The sequence below is a fragment of the Gossypium arboreum genome, chromosome 11 (assembly GCF_025698485.1).
Source record: "Gossypium arboreum isolate Shixiya-1 chromosome 11, ASM2569848v2, whole genome shotgun sequence".
Lineage (NCBI taxonomy): Eukaryota > Viridiplantae > Streptophyta > Magnoliopsida > Malvales > Malvaceae > Gossypium > Gossypium arboreum.
The window spans coordinates 22,849,486-22,869,742 of record NC_069080.1 but is presented as its reverse complement, the minus strand read 5'-3'; the positions used below and the strand labels follow the sequence as shown (position 1 = coordinate 22,869,742).

Genomic DNA, 20,257 nt, shown 5'->3' with positions numbered 1-20,257 from the left:
GAAAATAAAATAAATTTTAATCTCTACGTCTTAAATCTTAAAAATAAAATAAAATAACGTTATGAATCTAAAATCTGTACGTCTTAAATCTTGCACTTTATATTATTTTTAAAAATGATTCGGTATCAGTAGTATGAATGGAGCTTTTACTACGACAACGATAAATTGGAACAGTGCAAAATTCAGGTCACAATGTAAATCACGCTGCATGAGTCTTTTCAAGTCAACTTTATAGTCTAAGTCTTTCTTTTGATAAACTTGCCCTTTATTTAGACCCAATCAATCCTTTCTATCTGTACTTCCCTAATTTGCCTTGTTCTGTTTTCCATCAATCCTCAGAAAAGAAAAAAAGAGAATGATTTATCATTGCTTCTCATCATCATTACCTGATCTTCCACTTCGTCTGTACTTTTCCTTATTCTTCATCATCTTCGGTTTTCCTCTTTCACTAAGCGATCATGATCTGTACCAGAACTGTCGCGATGCAGTCTTCAAATGCGGGAATATCTCCGCCGGATTTCCTTTCTTTGGTGGCCAACGAGCGATGGAATGTGGACGACTCGGTCTCGAGCTTCGCTGCGACAACAAAAATACAACAACGATCGTAATTAGTGATATAGAATATCGGGTTCTGGCCATCCATCGGGATCGTCATATTCTAAGGATTGCGAGGCAAGACCTCATCAAGTACGATGGCCTTTGTAGCCCTCAAATTATCCCAACTCGGAATTCGGTCCTCGATTCCGAGCTGTTTTCACCTGGTCTTGGTTATGCCAACGTTACTTTGTTTTACGACTGCCAATCTTCCATCTCCTCAAGCAGTACTCTCGGGTTCTTCCCTTGCGATAACGCCGGTTCCATTTACAGTAACGTTTCCGTTGCGACGCGAAGTAATATCCGACCGAAGAGATGCTCGGCTAATGTTACTGTTCCGATTCTTCGATCTTCCCTGGAGGGATCACTGAATTCTTTGTTGGGGTTGAAAGAAGCCTTGAAAAGAGGAGTGGAAGTAGAATGGTATTGGAAGGACAGCGAAGCTTGCGGGAAGTGCAATGATTCCGGCGGAGCCTGCGGTTTCTTTGGGCCGGCGGAGAATCAAACAGTGTTCTGCTATTGCCCTTTCATGTTTGACAATTCGCACGATGACGGACAATGCATTCGCGTTATTTCTTCACCATCCCCAACGACTGCCCGAGGTATGTAATTTTTATACCTTTAAAAATTCTTTGTTCAAGTCTCACTATTTCAAAATGATTAAAAATGATGTTATCAAAAATTTCTATTGGATTAAACTTTAATAATTAATTAAAATCTGTTTTATATACGGTTTTATGGATATTATCTTATTAGAATAGTGACATTATTGATGAATAAAAAGATTACAAGTTATAGAAAAAACAATACTTGAGTCCAAACAACCCAATAACGTCTAACCAGCAAAGCATAAAGAATAAGAACACCTTTTATATAGATACAAGACGACACCTAGTGAACTGCAACGGATACCCCATAACATCAAGCAGCCAACCATTGTTAAGGCAGACAGCTTACGGGATCTTGAGCTTTTACATTACCAACCGTCACTGTCTGGTTCAAATGCATCAAAACTATTTATATTAAATTAAAATTTCTCATCTCAAAATTATGTATTTAAAACATAAAAGATTTTTTTTTAAATAGTATATAATAAATAATTAAATATATTTTTTAAAATTAATTAATAATAACAAATGAAATGTATATAATATTAAAATAAAAAATAGATTAAATTTTAATAAAATGAAATTTAAACATGTAAATATATCAGATTAAGAATACATAAATATTTTGATTGAGTTGGTGTTGCCAGTAACTAGATCTAGACTTCATCATGAGCCGAGTTGGGTCGATGCAAAATTTTAGATCTAGGCCTACCTCGACTTGAAAAGTGGGTCTAAAATTTTACCTTAGCTCAACCCATATTAAAATGCTAAACTCGAGCCTAATCGACCCAACCCAACCCAACCGTATTATTTTTATATAAAAAAATTTTAAAAATATAAGACATCAAATACACTAAAAATATTAAAATAAATGTTTCTTAAAACTTGAAAATACAAAAAAAATTATAGGCATATAATTTGGGCTGAACTAGGCCTAGACCAAAAAATTTATGTCTAACCCCCGACTTGTTTAGAAAGTGGACCTTATTTTTTATCCAAGCTAATTTTTCGAACATTTTTTTTTCAAATCCTCCTAATTTTTGTACGGGTCTTTGGACTTACGCCGGTGACCTGACCCATGATCAAATATAATTAGATCTCGTCTCAATTGTTAAATTACTAAAATATCATTATTTTAACAAAGAAATAAATATTAATTTGAAGTGTTATATATATTTTATATAAAATTTAAAAAATAAATGCTTATAATAAAATTGGTATGTAAGACATCATAATAACACTTCCAACTTTAGGATTTCGATAAAAAGTAATTTTTATAATATTTATAAAACAAATATACAACACAATTGTTTCATTATATAGAAAATTATCTGAATAGCCGAATAAAGGAATTTTGGGCTTGATAGCCACTCCCCTGAAAAACTGCAAAGAAGACGATTCGCTACTTCCGAATCGCTGCATCCAGCTCCTCCAGTCTCCTCGATTGGCCCCCTTCGCCGTTGTGATCCCCTTAGTTCACTATTTTATTGTATATAGAGTCGAGTGCCTGTCTTTGATTCGGGTTTGGATATTCTACCGTCTTTCCTGCCCCTCTCTCTCTTAATCAAAAGCCCCTAAACCAGTGAGGGTACTTTTCAAGTTAGTTGAGAAGTAGCCATTTGCTTCAAACAGGCACCTTGGACTAGTCTCTTAAATTACCGAGACCCATACATACAAAGATCTAAACATGACAAACTAATATTTGTTAGGTAGGCATCAGCATTGGTTTTAGAGGACAATTCAACACCAAAACATTCTGTATGTAACTTTTATCCATTCCATTAATATTTTTATATAAATAAATTTATTGAAATAATGATACATCATCAACAAAAAAGTTATTTCAACTTTTTTGTTTTTATTTTATGATTTATTATTATCCAATTCAGTACGTTTATTTTATCAAATATAAATCATACTTTGCTTTTTCCTCAAGAAACTCATTATACTGGTTTCATTTGAATTTTGTTAGAATCTAAAAAAAAAATATGTTGGAATTATTAAAATGATTAAAACTGCAGAATAAACTAATTTACTACTTCTGCCATATATTTTACTCGCAGAATCCAAAGCTAAATCGAAATCGAGGCTGAATCTAATATTTATAGGTATGAATCAATTTGTTCTACTATCAAAATTTCTATTCATCAAATGTTTTGTTATTTAAATTTAGTTGAATAAAATGTTTTTAAATTATTCTTTTTAAAAGTAATTTTACTTTCTTTTTTTATTATTGAAACTTGGTTTTCTTATAGGCTTTTTTTTTTACTATTATCTGAAAGTGGTTTCTCATCTGAGTGATAATGTACTTGAATCAATTAACTAGTTTGGATTTGAATTATAATTTTACAAAAATAGAACTAGTAACCTTCAGTTAGTGGGGGAGAGAGGGAGAAGGGTTAGAGTAAATGTGCTCATAGATTGAGTTGGGCCGAGTCTAATTATAATATTAATATACTTTATATTTATCTAAACTTAGTCCAGCTCATTATAGTCTAAAATTTTACTCAAACATACCCATATTTGCAAAAAAATTAATCCAAACCCATTTTAAACTCGTCCATATTATTTTTAAAATATTTATATTATATTATTTTAATATTTAATTTTTATTTTTTATTGAAAATTTTATATAGTCATTTTAACATTATTTTAATGTTTATGTTAGAGTAGTATTATATATTTAGTATAAGTTCATTTTTCAATGTGTTATAACTTACATAATATATAAAAATAATATAAAATATTATAAATTTAAAATGGATCCGATTGGGAGCTTAAGCCTAATTCATATTTTAAACGGACCTAATTTTGTTACCCAATTTAATTTTTTGAGCATAATCCTTTTACCATAACCCTCTCAAATTTCAGACAGACTTTCGGGCCTAGGTGAGTAGCTTGGCTTATGAATAGATCTAGGTACGGGTGAGTGATGGTGAGGGGAGGGATATTTTTTATTTTATTTAACATTAATATAATTATTTTTATTTAATATTATTATAATTTTTTATTTAACTAGATTTTAATAAGGTGCTAATGTGGCACTTCTTGATTGGCTCTACCTTTTTTTTTTAAAAAATGGAGTGTATCAGTAAAGGCCAACTGTGGTTATGAATAAAGTTTAGATTAAAAGGCCTCTTATTGAATTAAGCCTATTATTTATTTTAAGATTTTTTGTTTAACTCTATTCATTGTTTTTTTTAAGTAATAATTTTTTTACTTAATTAATCTTATTGATATTCATTTATAAATGATTAAGTAAAAGTTGATTAATACACCATGAACAGGATTGACGGTTGCTGTAACCATCACCGTTGTATTGGTTTCTGCTATATGCTTCTTTGTGTTAAGGTTAAAAGGGAAATCACCATCAAGTCATCTATGGAAGGGGAAGAAGAACGGCAATGCTAGGATTGAAGAATTCATTGCAAAGTTTGGTTCTCTAGCTCCGAATCGATATTTTTATGGAGACATTAAGAAAATGACAAATAAGTTTAAAGATAAATTAGGTGAAGGAGGGTATGGTAGTGTATACAAAGGAAAATTGCCGGACGGTCGTTTCGTGGCGGTCAAAATCCTAAGTGAATTCAAAGATAATGCAGAGGAATTTATGAATGAAGTAGCCAGCATCAGTAGAACTTCTCATGTCAACATAGTGACTCTTTTGGGTTTCTGTTTTGAGAGATCAAAAAGAGCTTTGGTTTATGAATTCATGCCCAATGGATCTTTGGACGGGTTTATTTATAATAAAGGACCACGTAGTCAAAGTTGTCAATTAGAGTGGAAAACTTTGTACAACATTGCAATTGGCATCGCTAGAGGACTCGAATACTTGCATCAAGGTTGCAACACTCGGATCTTACACTTCGACATTAAACCTCACAATATCCTTTTAGATGAAAACTTTTGTCCCAAAATCTCTGATTTCGGTTTGTCTAAGTTATGTGAACGAAAGGAAAGCATTATTTCAAATACAGGTGCTAGAGGAACTGCTGGATATATAGCTCCTGAAGTGTTTTGTCGAAATTTTGGTGGTGTTTCTCATAAATCAGATGTCTACAGCTATGGAATGATGCTCCTTGAAATGATCGGAGGAAGAAAAAATAAAAATATTGAGGGTTCCCAAACTAGTGAAACATATTTTCCCTTATGGATATATAACCATCTTGATCAACCCATGAACTGCAATCCTAATGAAGTAATATCTGTAGAGGAAGAGGAAATAACAAGGAAACTAATCATAGTGAGCCGTTGGTGCACTCAAACCAATCCAGTAGACCGACCATCAATGACTAAAGTATTAGAAATGTTGCAAGGAAACCCTCAATCATTAGTACTTCCATCGCAACTCACCTAAAAATGTTGCAGACTTGTTGTTAACTTGAGTAATTTGTTCATGTTGAAGCAATTTTGGGAAAATGTTCATTTTGATCTCATGTTTTTTTAGTGTTAGTTGTGTATATAAAAATAGAACAATTTAAATGTGTAAAATTTTAAACATAAATCTATAGTATACCTATATGATATTATGCTTATTAAACATATATTTTGTGGAAATAATTTTATAAATATTAAAAGATGATTGAGAAAAACAGAAAAAATCCTAAAAGGTTTTGTCTTCATAAATCACAAAACAGAATGGAAGATACATGGATTCCATTAAAAAAAAAAAAAAAAAGGCAAAGATAAGATTTGATTGAAGATTCGTAATAGAAACCTAAATCTGGGAATAAAATTCAATGTTCCCCTTTTATAGGAATGACAACAAGTTGAATACTTATATTTTTGAATTATTGAAATCCAAATACGAAAATATGTTGAAATATTTGAATTCATTTATTATCCATAAATTATTCTAGTATTATTATCTAATCTCAAATTTAAAATTAATATATATTTATACTACAATAATGTTTTAGAGAAAAAAAGCTTAGGTGGCATGCTTCAGTATTTGACAAGTGGCATTATATTTATATATAGGGCACATTTGTATTCAATATGTAAAAATGAAAAAAAGAAGTTGTGTCAAAATGTTTGAATATTATATGACAACAATTATATTTTTAAAAAATCACTTTTTATATTATTTTCTTAATTTTCGTATATTAAAAATAGAGAAAAAATAATGAAATGATTTTAAATTTGTTAAATTAATTATTTTTAATTTTTTTCTTAGTGACATGACTAAATTAAATTTCTTGAAAATTTTAAATTAATTGCAAACATATTCAGTGATATATGAAATATAACTTTACATATTCAACAATTTAAAAGTACAAAAATAAATTAAAAGAATTTTGAATAAAAATAATATCAAACATATTCAATAACTTCACATTCTTTACGCTATAAATAGTGAAATTGCATAATGTTTACAAATAAATTTATTTTATTTTATTTTATTTATTCTTCACCCTAAAAAAATAAAATCAATACAAATTTATCACAATACAAACCATTAATATTCTGAAAGTAAAAATTTTATATCATTTTATTTTACCTTTTCATTTATAATAATTCGAAAGGTTAAAATTTTTGCAACTATTTTTTAATAAATAAATGTAATATACTTTAATTGATACATATAATTAAATTTGTGCATTGTATAACGCCCTCAACCAGATCCGATTCACCGGGTCCAGATCTTGAGTGTTTCTACGCATAATACTTAAAAAGATCTTGTCAAGCAACTTTGCTATAAAGGATATGGGTGTAACAAATGTTGTTCTTGATATTAAAATAACCCGAGAGGAAAGCACTATAACTTTATAACAATCACATTACATTGCAAATATGCTTAAAAAATTTGATCTTTTCAATTATATATTAGCATCTACACCCATGGATCCTCAAATAAAATTAGTATCTAATGCTGGTAGGAAAATTGGTCAATTGAATTATTCAAGTCTGATTGATTGTCTTATGTACATAACAAATTGTACAAGACCAGATATTGCATGTGCTTTTAGGAAATTGAGTAAGTACACGAGTAATCCAAGTATTTTGTTTTAGCAAGCTGTAAATTGAGTACTTAGGTACTTAATGAGAACTCTTAACTACGGGTTGTGCTATAATGGGTATCCTTCAGTTTTAGAAAGGTATTCGGATGCTGGTTGGATTACAAGTTTGGACTATCATGCTTCTACTAATGGATGGATCTTCATTCTTAGTGGATGTGTTGGTTCTTGGGGTTCCAAGAAACAAACATGTATTCCACCATGACAACTAAATTTATTGCATTAGTTGCTACATCTAGCGAATCAGAATGGTTAAAAAATTTGCTTTATAATTTATTTCTATGGCCTAAACCAATTTCACCTATTTCTATTCATTGTGGTAGCGAGACTACTCTAGTAAATGCATATAGCCAAGTATAAAATGGAAAGTCTAGACACATTGGATTAAGACATAGCTATATCTGACAATTAATCTTTGATTGAGTGATCACTATTAATTATGTGAGGTTAAGTGAAAACTTGGTGGATCCTTTGACAAAAGATCTTGCTAGAGATGCAGTCAATAATACCTCAAAAGGGATAGAACTCAAGCCTATTAATTAGAGTCACCCATGATGGAAACTTGACTTAATGCTTAGTATAACGTCAAGTCTTAAGTTCAATGAGACAAAGTACATAATTAGTATGTAACTGCTAGCACTATAAATAAACTCATCTTAAGATTAAATTGCTAGGTACCCGTAATGATAAAGGGAAAGATTTGTATTGTACTTTTAACGGACCCATAACATAAATATGTTAGAGTGTTATAATTACTAAAACACTCTTGATAAGATCTACCTATGTGAGTATAAAGTGTGGCCACTTTTAGGAGCACAAGGGCATGGCTGTAATAACATTTGTGAAAAATAAAAAAATAAAATAAAAAAAACACACAGATTTTTACGTGGAAACCCTTTCGGGAAAAAAACGACGGGCAGAGGAGAAGAAAATTCACTATGCCGAATTCGAATCATTTTACAAGAGGAATAGACTATGTCTATTTATAGGCTTGTAAATCCATATTCTTATGTTTATTTATAGGCTTGTAAAGCCATATTCTAGTAAGACTAAAACACCTTATTCTAATCAATATCAAATAGATGATATTTAATAAGGTTTAAAAAACTTTGTTCTAAAAATAAAATAAAAGAAGTGTAATTCTATATGGATTCTTCTTTTATTTTATTTTACCACTATATTTTATTTTATGCAGGTTTATATATAGTGTAAAGGGTGAGAAAAGTGGTCTTAAAATGGCCTATTTTTGTCCATATGGGTAGACACACGGGTGTATGTCTAGACCGTGTGTTACACACGGCCTGGTATATGGGCATGTGATTTGGTCGTGTATCCCCTGCACCTTAATAATAAGAAACAAAATACTCAAAATTGAGCACACAGGCAAAGACACGGGCGTGTGTCTTAGCCGTGTGGGTGACACAGCTTTGGACACGGGCGTGTTACACGGCTGTGTGAAAACTGCACCTAATTTATGAAAATTAAATTAACCACACAGCCTAGCACACGGGCATGTGATTTGGCCGTGTGACCTAAATTTCTTCATGCCTTATAAGTCAGAGAGTTACACAGGTTAGGGACACAGTTGTGAGCCACACGGCCTAATCACACGGGCGTGCCTCTAGACCACACGGGCGTGTGGGCATTGTATATAAGGAAAATTTTATAAATTCGCATAAAATTCTTAGGGTTTCCGATTTAGTCTCGAATCGTTTCTACTGTTTATATTGGGCTTCGAGGGTCCATTTAAGGGACTATAGGATTATTATTGAATGTGAATAGTAATTTTGGCTCTATTTATTTGTAAACCCCGGTAATACTCTATAACCCTATTCCGACGATAGATACGGGTTAGGGGTGTTACAAAACTTATAGCCATGGATCAGTTGTATGGAGATTAGGATGTGTTGCACAGTGAAATCTAAGGGTGGATAGCCGCAATGCAAGAGTACGTTCCAGGGATAGTCATTGAGTTGTAGGCATTGCCTTATACGATTGGGATAACCTACTACATCTGGGGGAAAATAACTTTTCACTGGATGTTTTGGATGTTTGATCCATGAATTTGAGACTTTCCCTACTGTAACCCGCTTGTGCAGATAGATGTGACCTGGCTGTATAGGAAATATACGTAGATCTTTCTCATTGTAACTGCACAAGATGGGAATTGGAACTTTCTACCGATAATGTTTGCCATTGTTGAGGAATAGAACATGGAGTCATAGGACTTTTTCCTAGAGAACTTGTAGAGGTATGTTGTCACTCAAGACAACATTTGCATCATTCTTGATAGATCAAAGGGGATAATTGCCGCAATTAGGCATTTCAGGTCTTTTGTGGAGATCCGTATATTGTATCAGGCACATTGCGGCGAACTTCCACAAGGAATTCAAAAATGCAGATTGGCACAAACAAGTTTTAAAGATGGGTAATTATTTGTCTCAGTTTTTTTCCATATGTTTAGAGTTTCTGAAACAACACGTAATATGTTGTAACGGTTTAAGGTACGAGCTAGAACCACATCGGTTCAGACAGAGACTAGCTAACCTCTAAGCTGATATGTAAGGTCAAATGAATACTTCGTTTTACCAATATAAAAATTTGTGTATTTTTAGGTCTAAAATATAGGTGCTGCCAATTGCGTAGGCGACACCCAGAAAAATTATTTTTTTAAAAAAATATGATGTCTTGATGGTAGAGGACAGGGGTGCCGCCGATTGGTTAGGCAGCATCGATTTTAGACTGTTCACTTTGCCTAGATTCGTAAATATTAGGATCATTATCCTATTTTAGTATTTATTTTATTTTTATATTAGTTAGATAAAAAACCTTTATATATTCCTTAGATACTTTTTTCAAGTGTCTTTTTCTCCTATTCATTTTTTAAGGAATTATTTAAAGATTTATCATTAAGTATGAATGGAAGATTTATACATAGGAATAACTTATATTAGAATGATACTAAAATTTAAGGTTTTAGGCATTAATAAAAAATTAAATATATGAAATTATTGTTATACACCTATTCATGTTCAACCTGCTCTCCAACTTTAGAGTTTTTAAAAAAATTATATATAAGTAATTAAAATAAAAAATCAAATAATTTATAAACTTTAAATCTTACACAATTCTTATTAATGAAGATTCAATGACATAGAAAATAATTTAAAATGGAAAAAAAATCCATTGTCTAGAAACTAATATTTTTAAAAGAAAAATTGATTGCAAAAAAATTAACTTAAAAGAAAAGCAAAATGATTAAAAATTGTAAAATAAAAAATATGTTGGTTTATAATTAAAAAATTAATTATTTTAAATAAATTGAAGAAGATAGTAAATATAGATCAAAATTTAACGATGCGAAACTATTTTATTAATGACTGAAAATTATGTTTTTCAGGAGTTATATATATATATATATATATATATATATATATATATATATATTACATAAACCTTTAGACTTTTTACTACCCATTGATAAATTAGAAGCGTGCAAAATTCAGCATTAACGTAAATCATATTACATGAGTCATTTTAAGTAAACTTCATTGACGAAGGCTTTCTTTTGATAAACTTACCCTTTACTTAGAGCCAGTCAATCCTTTCTCCGTGTACTCTCGTCATTTCCATAAAATCTCAGAAATTTTTTTAAAAAATGAATAATCTTTGGTTCTCATCATCATCATCATCATCGCCATTACCTCGTCGTCCACTTCTGTACTATTCCTTACTATTCATCATGTTTGGGTTTCCTCTTTCACTAAGCAATCATGAACTGTACGAGAACTGTCGTGATACAGTGTTCAGATGCGGGAATATCTCCGCCGGATTTCCTTTCTCTGGCGGTCAACGAGTGTCGGAATGTGGACGACACGGTCTCGAGCTTCGCTGAGACAACAACAACAATACAACAACCATCGTAATTAGTGATATAGAATATCGGGTTCTGGGCATCCGCTGGGATCGTCATATTCTGAAGATTGCGAGGGAAGACCTCATCAAGTACGATGGCCTTTGTAGCCCTCAAATCGCAACTCGGAATTCGGTCCTTGATTCGGAGTTGTTTTCACCTGGTCCCGGTTATGCCAACGTTACTTTGTTTTATGACTGCCAATCCTCCATCTCGTCACGCAATCTCGGGTTCTTCCCTTGCGATAACGCCGGTTCCACTTACAGTAACGTTTCCGTGGGGATACCGAATAATATCCAGCCGAAGGGATGTTCGGCTAATGTTACTGTTCCGATTCTTCGATCTTCCATGGAGGGATCACTGAATTCTTCGTTGAGGTTGAAAGAAGCCTTGAACAAAGGAGTAGAGGTACAATGGAATTGGAAGGATAGCAAAGCTTGTGGGAAGTGCAATGATTCCGGCGGAGCCTGCGGTTTCTTTGGGCCGGCGGAGAATCAAACAATGTTCTGCTACTGCCCTTTCATGTTCGAGAATACGCCCGATGACAGACAATGCCATCGCGTTGTTTCTTCATCATCACCAACGTCATCTGCCCGAGGTATGTACTTTTTATCTGTATTGGTGTTGATAAGTAAGATCAGACTGGATTGCAACCTGAATTAAAAAAAAAAAAAAAAAGAATCTTTATTCAAGTTTATTAGAATTTTGATTTCATTATTTCAAAAATATTAAAAATAATCTTATCAAAAGCCTGATACATAATCCGACAAATAACAATAAATGAAGCAAAACAACCTCAATGACATCAAACTTGAATATTTTTATTTTATTTTTATATTATGAATCATGTAAAATAATTTAATTCATTTAATAACGTATTATCTTATGATTTTATGTACTTTCAATTTTTATATAATAATCACTCGTTATGATAACTAAGTTTTAGTAGAATTAATATTTTATGTTTTATTTTAACTATTTACAACAATTTTTCACTTATAATAACAATAATAACAATAATTATGGAATACATTTTATTAAATTAATTTTCTGTAATAGCATTTATTGTTTAAATAAATATATCATAATTAAAATATTTAAATTTCACATTTAAAATCTATTAATAATATTTTATTAAATGAAAATAATCTTTAATGAGTGAATTAAAGATATCAATTCAATAAACTATTAAGTTCCACGATAAATATTCTACTATAAATTTGGAACATCATAAATTTATAAATTGATTACTTGAATTTAATAATTTTATGATAAATTAGTTTATTTAATTAGATAACTCATACTGATTAATTGAACTTGTTTAAATTATGAACTTTATAATTAATCATGTGAAAGAATATAAAATAAAATATATATAAAAGTAATAATGCATACATCTACTATATGTCTTTTAGTTTTGTTCATTTGATTCTCATTTTCTTTCCTTTTAACATAATTCTCATTTACTTTATTTAATGAAAATTCATGCTATAAGTTTTATTGTAAATTTATAATAATTAATTTTATATAACAATATATTGTTATAAATATATAACAATCACTTCAATATAACGGACAAAACCTTCATAAATAAATATGATTATTATAATAAAATTTACTATATAAAAAATTGTTATAAATAATTACTTTTAAAAGATTTCGAATCATAATAAATTAATGCAAGAATTAAACTTAAAAATCCATTATTTTCAATTTTTTAATTTTTTTAAAAGTTAAAAGGATTCGAATAAATAAAACAACTATTGTTTCTTGAAACTAAACGCACCTGATTTCATTAAAAATGTTTTGTAAAAATAAAAATGATAAAAACTAGTATTTTTAATTTTAGATGAATTGACCGATTGAATCTTAGCTCAATTAGTATAGATATTGTTATCAATGTAGGAGGATGTGGGTTTGAGTGTGCTGAAACGCATTTATCCTCCTATTTATGATTTGGGGAAGAACTATGGATAGTTCTAGATATTGTGTAAAAAAAGAACAGATATGATCAGAATCTATCATGAGATTGTTCAACAAAAAAGTTTAGATGAATTGATCCGGTTCAAATCCATATAAATGCAAAAAATTCTCTCTTTTTAAATTGTTTTTAATATTAAATCAGGTATCCTAATTCAAATCTATGAAATGTAATTTTATTTTATTTTATTTCTATTTGAGAAAAATAGTTACTAGATATATTTTCATGTTTTAATTACTATAAATACTTTTTATTTATCAAACGTGTTTTTTAATTTTTAAAAATAGAAAATGGAAACTATTTTTGAAAATAAAAATAGAAAATATTTTCAAAAATCAAATCTTATCATAAATATGTTAGATATAGTAGTAAAATACATTTTATTTTTAAAGAAAGACACATTTAAATTTTGAAGAGAATAATATTAAGAAAAGTAACTTTAAATATGAATTATAAAATAGACATGAAGATAAAAAAAAAAAGGGAGAGAAGAAAATATGCTTTTAAAATAACATCTTTGAAATATACAAAACTTTACCAAAAAAGACATTTCTTACGTCATTGTCAATCATTCAAAGCAATAATAACGTATTAATCAGCATTAATTTTAGAGGAAAATTCAACACCTAAAATTGTATATATATAATTTTGATCCATTCATTTAGATTATTTTATATGTCAATGAATTTATTAGATAATGATACGTCATTTTTATAAGATAATGATATATCATTGACAAAGATGTTATTTGGATTTTTATTTTCTGGTATAATAATAAAATTAGTTTTAATATTTAATTCTTTTAGCATTTTTTATATTTTTTACTTGATTACTTTTATCTTTAATTTTTAAATTTTAATTAAATTATTATTTTTAACTATAAAGTAATTGAACTATTAAAATTTTAACACCGTTGATGAGGTTATTTGTATAACAGTCTATATATATTTCATAAGAAAATTTAAAAAATGTAAAAATTAAAAAAATTCATATTTAAAAAATTATATTAATAATAAAATATATGTGAACTATCATGTGAGGTGTAATATCAACGCTGTTAAAATTTTAACCTAATCAATTTTTATTAAAAAAACTAACATTTAAAGATTAAGAGTAAATAATAAAAAACAGATTAAAGTCAAATCAACTATAAAGATAAATATTTTTCACTAAATTTATTATTATATTTATTTATTTATTTATGATGTGCTATCATCTATTTAGCCAAACATATATATATTATATTACAAGATTTTAGGTTTTATATGAAATGAGTAATCATTTTATTGATATGTGAGAATGTGTTATCGACACATGCTAAACATTTTATCACAACATGATTACTAACTAAAATTTCTAAATCAGAATTGGTTAAAAGAAAATATCATAATTGTAGAAAATAGTGATATATTTTAATGTATCATATATTTTTTCCTTTTATATTATTTTTAAAATCTACTAAATATAAGATTTAAGTATTGTATGGATTTTTTTTAAATTTATTTCGTTATGTTTCATCCTCATTTTAATTATTTTAATGTATCAATGAAATAAATTTGGGCTTCGAACAAATTAAAAACTTCAACAAAACCAATGTTTTATTCTATTGAAAATTCAAGTGTGATGCACGAATTAATCTACATGAAAAAAATGCAAAATATAGGATAAACTATGATATACACGTTGAGTTTATAGAAAAAATTAAATCATAATTCATAATTATTGTAGAAATATAGATACTAATTTGAAATCATTAATAATAGCAATAAATTTTCATTTTTAGAGTATTTAAAATGTTAAGTGTTTCATATTTAAATCTAACATACTTACCAATTGAGTCTTAACTCGATTGGGATTGGTATTGTTGTCAGTGTGAGAGGATGTGGGTTCGAGTGTGATGAAACGCATTATCCTCTTATTTAAGGGCTAGAGAGAGGTTATGGATAGTTATAAGCATTGTATCAAAAAGAACAAATATGATAAGAACATACAATAAGATTAATATTTAAAAAAATCCAACATCCCTTGCAATATAATCTCAACTCAGTATGATTCCTAAAGTTATGCAATGAAACAAGTATTAACAATAATTCATATTTTTAAATTTAATTAAAATTTCCTTGCTTTTTAAAAGATTTCATTTATAGTTTGAAAAATTATATCTTTAAAATCCATTTTAAGCCATTTTAAAAACACATTTAGGAAAGGGTAAAGTTATTTGCTCATTTAGTCCATGATCTTTTATCGTTAGTTGATTAGATTTTTTATTAAGTCTTTTAAATTGATTTTTTACTCCTTCAAAATTTTCATTGCTATATTTTATTTGCAGAATCCAAATCCAAATCCAAATCTAAATTTAAATCGAGGCTGAATCTAATATTTATAGGTATGAAACACTTTGTTGTTACGACAATATCTATTCATGAAATCTTCTGTTATTTGCTTTAAGATTTCTTGTTTGGTTCTATTCAATGTTCTTTTAACTGATAAAAGTTTTTACTTACTTCACCTTATTCATCTTCATTTATAAATGATTTAGTAAAAATTGATTAATAATGCACCATGAACAGGATTCACGGTTGTTGTAACCATCACCATTGTTTTGGTTTCTGCTATATGCTTCTTCGTGTTAAGGTTGAAAGGGAAATCACTGTCAAGTCATCTATGGAAGGGAAAAAAGAATGACAATGCTAGGATCGAGGAATTCATCACAAAGTTTGGTTCTGTGGCTCCGAATCGATATTTTTATGGAGATATTAAGAAAATGACAAATAAGTTTAAAGATAAATTAGGTGAAGGAGGATATGGTAGCGTATATAAAGGAAAATTACCCGACGGACGTCTCGTGGCGGTCAAAATCCTGAGTGAATTCAAAGAAAATGGGGAGGAATTTATGAATGAGGTAGCTAGCATTAGTAGAACTTCTCATGTCAACATAGTGACTCTTCTTGGTTTCTGTTTTGAGAGATCAAAGAGAACTTTGGTCTACGAATTCATGCCCAACGGATCTTTGGATGGATTTATTTATAATAAAGGACCACATAATCAAAGTCGTCAATTGGAGTGGAAAACTTTGTATAACATTGCACTAGGCATCGCTAGAGGACTTGAATACTTGCATCAAGGTTGCAACACCCGGATCTTACACTTTGACATAAAACCTCACAATATCCTTTTAGATGAAAACTTCTGTCCTAAGATCTCTGATTTCGGTCTATCTAAGTTACGCGAACGAAAAGAAAGTATTATTGCAAATACAGGTACAAGAGGAACTGTTGGATATATAGCTCCTGAAGTGTTTTGTCGAAATTTTGGCGGTGTTTCTCATAAATCTGATGTCTACAGCTATGGAATGATGCTCCTTGAAATGATAGGAGGAAGAAAAAATATAGATATTGAGGGTTCCCAAACTAGTGAAACATACTTTCCCTCATGGATCAATAACCATCTTGTATGAACTTCAATCTTAATGAAGTAATAGCTAAAGAGGAAGAAGAAATAACAAAAAAACTAGTCACAGTGAGCCTTTGGTGCACTCAAACCAATCCAATAGATCGACCGTCAATAACTAAAGTGTTGGAAATGTTACAAGGAAGCCTTCAGTCATTGGTGCTTCCGCCACAACCCACCTAAAAATGTTGCAGACTTGTTAATTGGAGAAATGTTCACGTTGAAGCAATCTTAAGTAGATTTGGCAAAATGTACATTTTGATCTCATGTTTTTTTAGTGTTAGTTGTGTATATACAAATAGAACATATTAAATGTGTCAAAATTTTTAAACATAAGTATGTTATACATATATATATGATGGCATGCTTATTAAATGTATTGTTTGTGGAAATAACATTATAAATATAAAAGATTATATTGTTAAGAGGAATAGATATAAATTTGAGAAGTTTTATTTTATGAATTGTACTGAAATCTATTACATATTTTAACCCAAAATTAATTAATACAATTTTCAGTAGTGAGATCAATTTGTTGATCACTTTTAAAAGCATAGAGATTTTGCGGGATTTTTCTAAATATGATACATATAAGAATGTTTAAGGGTTAGTAAAATTCATTTCGACTTGAAAAAAAATCAAATTTTAAATTAGTTGATTCAAGTTAAATAAGTCATTTGAGTTATTGAGTCAATTTAAATAAGTATTTTGAGTTATTCGAGTTGAATTTGAAAATATCCTAATATTTAAAACGATGTTGTTTTAAGGTCTAGTTTTTTTCACTTTGATGAAAATACTCTTTTAGCCCTTATCAATTCAAAAATTTATAAAACAAATAAAAGTAAAATTTATATAATATAAAAATATAAAAATAAAAAATAAATTAAAAATTATTTTAAAATATCAATAACAATTCATAATTTTGAAAAAATCTTAATTATAAAAATAAAAATCTTAAAATTTGTTATTTAAAATTAAAAAGAATTATAATTTTCTTTCCAAAATGTACTAAATATATAAAAATAAAAATCATATAATATTTAAATTCTAAAAATTTCAAAGTTTTTTTGAAAGAAGTTATGACATTTATACGATCTCAAATTTATTTACTCTAGCTTAGAATTTAGTATTGCCAACAAGGTTTTAATTTAAATTTTTTATTTTAAATTTAAACCAAATAAATTTATTCAACTTAATTGAATTTGATTTTATTAAATCTAATTAGTAAAAAATAAAAATTTAATTTAATTAATAAAATAAGATACATTAATTCGACTAATTCAAGTTGGATTCCATACAATTCAACACATAATAATTGATCAATTGTAAGTTGTGTGTTCTAAATTAATGGCGGTTTTCGGGATATTCATCAACAATATTCCCCCTAAACTCCATTAGAAGATAACTGATATGTGTAGTGGTCAATGCTCATCCAAATGAGTCCTTTCAAAAATGTGGATGAAGTGATAAAAGGGTTAATAGTGGTGCAAAGATAGTTGAAGTGAGATTGTAATCCGGACACGTTTTCCTTGTAAATAACTTTGTTGTCAGTGGGAGTAGAAATTAGAGGAAGAGGGGTTGGTGAAGGTTAATCGGAAATCCACCAACATGGTGTTAGGTGTGGGTCCCACTATGTGGGAAACCCATAATTTCTGCCACATTTTATTGTCTCTTTTTGGTTTTGTCAAAAGCCATTTTTGGGGGGCTTTTAACGGGTGATGTGGGAAGAAATTTTTGCAGAGCTAAAACAAAAAAAAAAAAATCTCAAATTAAAACAGAGAGAAAGAGAGAAGAAAATTTCAGTTTTTCAAGTTTGGTGCAGCAGTGATCAACTCTTCGATTGAAGGTTCATCCGTGGTTCGATTGAGCTGATTTTTGGACAGCAGCTAGGCGATAAGGTGTTCTTGACTTTGTACGGTCGGATTTTTCATCCGAGTCTTGTAGCATCGAAAATACCCATTTTTCAGCAGCTGCGTTTTTGGTGATATTCTCTCATTTTTCTCTCTTTTGCTAAAGATTATATATTGTTAGCCTTGTTGGAGTTGAATGCTTGTTGTAGGCTTGATATTGTGATCTTTTAGTTGAACATTTGATGATAGTGGAACTCTTGATCGGACTCTAAAGTCCCGTGGTTTTTACCCTTGATTTAAAGGGGTTTTCCACGTAAAAATATCGGTGTCTCTATTTATTTTTGTTTTGGTTGCATTAGTTGATTTGTGGTTGATTAAGGTTGCTAGAGAACATATCTTGTGCTATTGTGCTTGCCATAATTTTTGACAGGAGTTATAAGGAGAGAAAGAACACCGGTTGTGCTTTCGCTTTGTTTCGGTTGTTCGGTTTCTTCCCAACAAACTGGTACCAGAGCTTGGTTATTGTGTCGATAATTATGGAAATTAATACGAGCAAGATGATTATGTTGAATGGCACAAATTATCAACTTTAGCGGAATAAAATGAAGGACTTGTTGTTTGTGAAGGCTTTGCATCTTCCGGTCTTTACTACTCAAAACCCGATTCGAAAAGTGATGAAGAATGGGAATTTGAGCATCAACAAGTGTGTGGCTTTATTCGGAAATTTGTTGAAGAAAATGTTTACAACCACATTGATCGGAGACACATGCTCGAACATTGTGGGAGAAGCTTGAAAGCTTGTATGCTTGAGGTCGGGCAATAACAAGTTGTTTTTTTGAAGAAAATGATGGCGCTGAAATATAAAGAAGGAATGTCTATAGTGACCATGTTAGTGAATTTCAGTGTGATGAATCAGTTGTTTGGTATGGGTGTCAAATTTGATGGCGAGATTTTAGGACTTTGGTTGCTTGCTACTCTACTGACTCTTGGGAGACCTTCCGAGTCTCACTCATTAACTCTCTTGCTTGTGGTATTATTACTTAGGATTTGGCTAAGAGTGGTATGTTGAATGAAGAGGTTAGAAGAAGATCTTAGGGTTTTACATCACAGTCCGAGGTGTTGGTTATCGAGAACAGGGGGAGAAACAGAGACAAAGATGGAAAGGGTAGAGATAAAAGCCGAAGCAAGTCAAGATCGAGATACAAGAATCTTGAGTGTCATCATTGTGGTAAGAAAGGTCATATCAAGAAATATTGCTTCAAGTGGAAGAAAGAGAACAAAGGTGGTGGTGATAAACACAATCGGAATGACGATGAAAAATCGGCGTGTTACTCATGTACTCGTGAAGATCTGTTAGTTATTTGTGATGAGAATTTGGTCAACCTAGCATGCGACGAGACTAGTTGGGTGATTGATCTTGGTGCATCACTTCATGTCACGTCGAGGAAGGAATTCTTCACATCTTATACTCCTGGTGATTTTGGGGTATTGAAGATGGGTAATGATGGTTTGGTTTCGGTTATTGGTATGGGAGATGTTAGCTTGGTGAGTAACAATGGAACAAAGTTAACTCTCAAGGATGTCAGACATGCACCGGATGTCCGTTTGAATTTGATTTCTGCAGGAAAGCTTGATGATGAGGGATTCTGTAACACCTTCAGTAAAGGGCAGTAGAAGCTGACTAAAGGCTCCTTGGTTGTGGCTCGAGGAAAGAAGAGCTCAAATTTATACTTGATGCAAGCTTTGACTTCTCGAGAGATGGTGAATGTGACACTGAATGACAGCTCAACTGAGTTGTGGCATAAACGACTCAGTCACATGAGTGAGAAGGGGCTTAGCTGTTT

General features: G+C 30.0%; 2 protein-coding genes and 1 pseudogene across 2 annotated transcripts; all 3 read left to right on the top strand.

Moving 5' to 3' along the window:
• The first annotated feature begins 355 nt into the window (after positions 1-355).
• Positions 356-1,204, top strand: LOC108471744 (LEAF RUST 10 DISEASE-RESISTANCE LOCUS RECEPTOR-LIKE PROTEIN KINASE-like 2.7). The gene has a single exon (XM_017773315.2). The coding sequence runs from the start codon at positions 356-358 to the stop codon at positions 1,202-1,204; it is 849 nt and encodes a 282-aa protein (XP_017628804.2).
• Positions 1,205-4,517: 3,313 nt separating this feature from the next.
• On the top strand, positions 4,518-5,742 carry LOC128284033 (PR5-like receptor kinase). The gene has a single exon (XM_053021510.1). The coding sequence runs from the start codon at positions 4,684-4,686 to the stop codon at positions 5,557-5,559; it is 876 nt and encodes a 291-aa protein (XP_052877470.1). The 5' UTR covers positions 4,518-4,683; the 3' UTR covers positions 5,560-5,742.
• A 4,955-nt stretch (positions 5,743-10,697) lies between these two features.
• On the top strand, positions 10,698-17,004 carry LOC108471743 (PR5-like receptor kinase; annotated as a pseudogene).
• Positions 17,005-20,257: the final 3,253 nt, after the last annotated feature.

Coding starts and splice junctions, on each gene's coding strand:
- LOC108471744 (XM_017773315.2), top strand. CDS start 356: ATGATTTATCATTGCTTCTCATCATCATTACCTGATCTTCCACTTCGT.
- LOC128284033 (XM_053021510.1), top strand. CDS start 4,684: ATGACAAATAAGTTTAAAGATAAATTAGGTGAAGGAGGGTATGGTAGT.